General features: G+C 32.4%; 1 protein-coding gene across 1 annotated transcript; it reads left to right on the top strand.

Annotated features, from left to right (window-relative positions):
- The first annotated feature begins 295 nt into the window (after positions 1–295).
- Positions 296–2,113, top strand: LOC135958662 (uncharacterized). Its single transcript, XM_065509555.1, has 3 exons — positions 296–383; positions 667–2,051; positions 2,096–2,113. The coding sequence occupies exons 1-3, from the start codon at positions 296–298 to the stop codon at positions 2,111–2,113; spliced, it is 1,491 nt and encodes a 496-aa protein (XP_065365627.1).
- The last annotated feature ends 2,775 nt before the right edge of the window (positions 2,114–4,888 follow it).

Below are 4,888 nucleotides of genomic sequence, written 5' to 3'. Positions count from 1 at the left end.
TTCAAATTGGACTCAATCGTTTGGTGTTCTCACGGCCAGTTTATATACGCTGCATTACAATCTAGAAAGCTCTATTTCTACAATGATCTTCAAACTTGAATTCTAGAGCTTTCGATGTTAATCATTAATAATTTAGTGCTGCCATGCTTACAAACAATGTTCAACTCAAAGCTTTTATTCAATGTTAATAATACCCACAGGTATGTTGCTGTTTGAGAGGCATTATAATTATACAACTTTAAACCAGCCGTTAAAACAGTTATTTTTAAATTAAAGTACAATTTCGTAATAAGAGATGAAGGCTTTTTTGGCTCTTATTGGTTTATCCGACAAAACGATCTACAGAGCATGTCAGGATGAGGAATATCTTAGGGATTCAAATTGTAAATCGATTATAAACTTTACTGAGGATACTATGTTCTTGATCTAGCTGACAAAAAGCAGCAGGCAAAAAACACATTATCCAAGTCCAGGGAAACTAACACGTTTATACATACCTTTTGTTGATATCATAGTTTTTGCAAAAATCAAAATTTATCTGAAGAATATCCCGAACTATCTAGCTATCTAGCATCTTTTTCATTTAAACTAATTTATTTCCTACACTTTTCAAAAAATCATTTTTGAATATAATTTTCTGAATAACCCATTTTCTTTTTCTTTTAGATCACGATGATACCTTCATTTACGAACACATTGCCAAGGAGATGCCCTACTTGCCGGTGGCCGATTTAAACAATATTCACTATAAAAATCGCAATTACAATTCATCTTGTGCCTGGTATCCCTCATTCCTGGACATAAAGATACACAATGACTATTGGCAAGAGTTCATTAATAAAAACATCAGTTACTACTTATTTGGAGCCTATTTCGATAGAAGACCCTCTGTAACCTATGAGGAACCCGTTGTAAGAGTCTTAACCATGATGCATTTCATAGCAGCCAAAGATGAGGAATATCCCGAAACATATTGCCAGGTGTGGTATGACCAGCAGCCCCAACCCTATATAACTAAAGTTAAAGAATTGAGACGTATTTGGTATTACGATTGGGGTCATAGTTTAGATCATCATTATGCTCATTTTTTGTCCTGTTCGGTGCCAGAAGAACATCGCTCATGGACACCACGTTCGGTATCGCTAGTTACTTCGCCCTGTGACAAGGCCACCAATAATGTGTTGGTAACATATCAGCCCCTTAAAGAGGAAGAGGCTAAGCAAAAGTTTGTGGTGTGTGTTAAGGGTTTGGATTATCCCTATGTGGATATGTCTCATCGTTTGGTGGAATATATAGAAACTATGCGTTCCCTGGGGGCTGATAAAGTTGTCATGTACAAGCTGCAAGTGCATCCCAATACCACAAAAGTTTTGCAGCATTATGTGGACTCGGGTTATCTAGAATATCGTCCCTTTAGTTTGTCCACGAAAGTAAGCAATTTACCCGGCTTTCGTCACATGCAAATCGATAAGAATGGTTTTTCGTATGTGTTGCACGAGGTGATACCCTACAATGATTGTTTCTATCGCCACATGTATCGCTATGAATATGTGGCAGTATTGGATGTAGATGAAATACCCATGCCTTTGGGCAACTATCGTAATTGGCATGATTTGGTTAAGTTCGGGGAGACGGAAAGAAATCAAAATTGCAATCACTTTGCTGCTTTTTGCTTCCGCTGCATTTATTTTCCACGCTATGTGGAAAAGCCTCGCTATAGCCAAGAGTTTCCTGAATATTTTTATATGCTGCAACATGTTCATCGTGTTAGGGAGCACATACGCCCCGAATGGGCCACCAAATGTTTTCATCACACAGATCGTGTGATAGCCACCCACAATCATTTTCCCATGCATATTAAATGGGATGTGTGTCCCAGTTATTCGTTTAATGCCACGGATGCTCAATTACAGCACTATAGAGAGCCTCCTCTTAAGGATACTTTAGATGATCCGGTAGTCGATACAAGTTTGTGGCGTTTTAAGGATGAGATAATAGAGCGTTCTATGAGAGTATTTGAGGAGCTTAACTTTTTTGAAGAAGTGAGTTTGGCATGTTTTTTGAATATAGATTTTAAATGGTTTTCTCTTTGCAGATAGAAGCTGATTATTGATTAAGTTATTTAATAAATTATTTTGTTGCCAATGTAGATAAGAAATCTGTGATTTTGCTTTAAAGAGTAAATAAAATAAATTTAAAATACTTTCATTTGTATTTAATATTTTAATTCGATATACTTCAGTATTAAGTATACTGAAGATAAGAATGTTTTTTGAGGATCAGTTGCGATCATCAAAACCATAGATGACAACTAGTTAAGTAACTGAGAGCCAAAAACCTAAGTCGTTTGTCAAAAACTTAATTAATGAGAATGTATTGCAATGTAATTTGTTATTGTAGGGTGTTAAAGATTTCCATAAATATTATTTGTTGATCAGAAATAGTTTTAGTATTGAAAATAGGAGCATAATTGCTCCTATCCCCCATATAAAAAGTAAAAGCCTAAAAGTATGCAAAACCTTTTATTGTAAATATGCATTGCAATTTATTGTAAATATTCATAAGAAATACGTGAGTTTTATCACAAAATTTTTAAGTTTATTCAGCGATCGTAAAAAGTCGCCGAATGTTTTTACATATAATGAAAGAAAATATTCCAGACTTTCATTTAGTAGTAGTACTAACACGGAGGTAGACCGAACTAACTTATTTTTTTCTAATGAAAACTGCAAATGCTAAATTTTTTGGAGCCATTTTGATTTGCTCAGATCTCTTAAACTATATATGTAATTTAAATATTTTTTCTTTCCTATTAAATTCAAAATACTATGTTTTAATAAAAATGCTCTAAAACTATTGTTAGTTGAACCATATTTATTGTATAAACAACTGAAATGTAGTAAAATTTTCTTCAGTTTTCGTTGTATAATATTTAGATAAATTTACCACACTCTTTTTTATACAAAATTTTGTTTTTTTTTCGAAAACAAGTCATGGGATTCTACTAATGAAATATTTCTCTACAGAATTGCATCATTAGATTTCTAAATAATAACTGTAAAAAGTGAAATTTTTTTTTTGAAGGACTGAATTTTAAAGGTGGCATTTTTTTGAAACTAATTGATATATTGACTTGAAATTTTTTTTGTAAGACCAAAAATTAATTTATCTAAACAAAAAAAAATAGTTCGGAATAAATGTGGATCAAATTGGTACTAATATTTGCAATCCTTTTAAAATTTTGATACATATTTTAGTTTTAGAAACTCAATAAATATGTAATATGTAATAAAATATTTATTTATTAACAAAACTCAATGAAATTTTCAACGTTTTTTAAATTTTTCATTCTAAATAACAACGAGTAAAAATACTTGTCAAAATGTCAAAGGGAATCCTGCAATTCCTTAAAATTGGAGCGAAAATCTCAAAAATTGTATTTTATACAATTTTACCTATAGGAGCCACATTTCCTTTAGGCTGGGAAAATACTTTAAGGATAACTAGGGAACACACCAAGGTTTCCAAAGCTGCTTTCCGTTTTCTGATCCCAGCTTTGGGATTTTAGAACATGTGGGCCAATGTTGAAATTTTGATTAAAAAATAGATCAATTTCCGAAGGGCTTAAGGCCGACATAATATTGTTATATGTTCTTACAAATTTTTTTTTTTTAATAAAAAAAAGAGTTAAGTCACCTTTTCGACCAAAAAATAGCAAAAATTTACTATTTTTAAATTTAAAATTTTATTTTTGGATTCATAATAGATATTGCTCTTATGCACTTATTATTTTGTATACGATTGCTAATTTAGCTGTCTAACTAACTTAGCTACGCCTAAGTCAAATTTTATCCGATCGAACCAGCTGTTTAGAAATGCCAGATTTCGATTCTTCCCCACTGTGCACTGTACCCACTAAAAGTTACATTGGATTGGCTAGAATTGGATGGACTTGACATTAATTGTAAGTAAAAAAAAGTCCAACAAAATAGAGACAGATATCATGGAGCTATTCAAATTGATATATTTTTCGGTTATCGAAATTCAGTGATCATGTAATTTTAAGATAGTCCGATCGAATTTCCATCTCACTCATGCGATTTAGCGCTATTGGATTTCAATTTATGAAGCTATTATCAGACATTAGATTATGCCAAGAAATGAAAAATTTGCTCCAAAATATCGACCTCTCCAAACGACCTTTCGTAGCTGATTCGAAGATGATCGAAATCCATATTTAAATTTAATATGAATTTCAGAACAACATCTCTACAATTCAGTGATTTATTAAATTTTTGTTTCCTTCGTCCAAAATCCTTAAGCATTCTTAAATACAGATGTTTAATCAGAATCAGTGAAATAGACAAACATATTTATACCCTACACCACCATAGTGGGGAGGGTATTATGCGTTTGTGCAGATGTTTGTAACGCCCAAAATATTAGTCTAACACCCACCTTAAAGTATACCGATCGACTTAGAATCACTTTCTGAGTCGATTAAGCGATGTCCGTCCTAGCCCCCATACAAATGTCCTCCCGAAATTGGACTATATCGGTCATAAATGTTTAATTTATATATGTATCTCCACAAATTCCGCTCCAAATAAGTTTTATATACACAAAATTCATGTCACCAAATTTTGTTACGATCCGTCCATAATTAGTCATAGCTCCCATATAGACCCGCTTCCGAAAATCACTTTAACGTGCATAAATCGCTTAAAAATGTTGATAAACACACAAAATTCAACATAGTTAACTTTAATATAGACATAAATCACACGACCTAATTTCATGGTGATCGATCTATAATTGGTCATAGCCCCCATATAAGGCCCACTTCCGAAAATCACTCAAAAATATAAATTATTGAAATTTTAAAAGA

Source organism: Calliphora vicina, chromosome 4 (assembly GCF_958450345.1).
Source record: "Calliphora vicina chromosome 4, idCalVici1.1, whole genome shotgun sequence".
Classification (NCBI taxonomy): domain Eukaryota; kingdom Metazoa; phylum Arthropoda; class Insecta; order Diptera; family Calliphoridae; genus Calliphora; species Calliphora vicina.
The sequence above is the reverse complement of the archived record's forward strand: the minus strand, read 5'-3'. Positions and strand labels throughout refer to the sequence as shown.

Coding starts and splice junctions, on each gene's coding strand:
- LOC135958662 (XM_065509555.1), top strand. CDS start 296: ATGAAGGCTTTTTTGGCTCTTATTGGTTTATCCGACAAAACGATCTAC. Junction 384..666: donor ATATCTTAGGGATTCAAATT/GTAAATCGATTA, acceptor TTTTTCTTTTAG/ATCACGATGATACCTTCATT.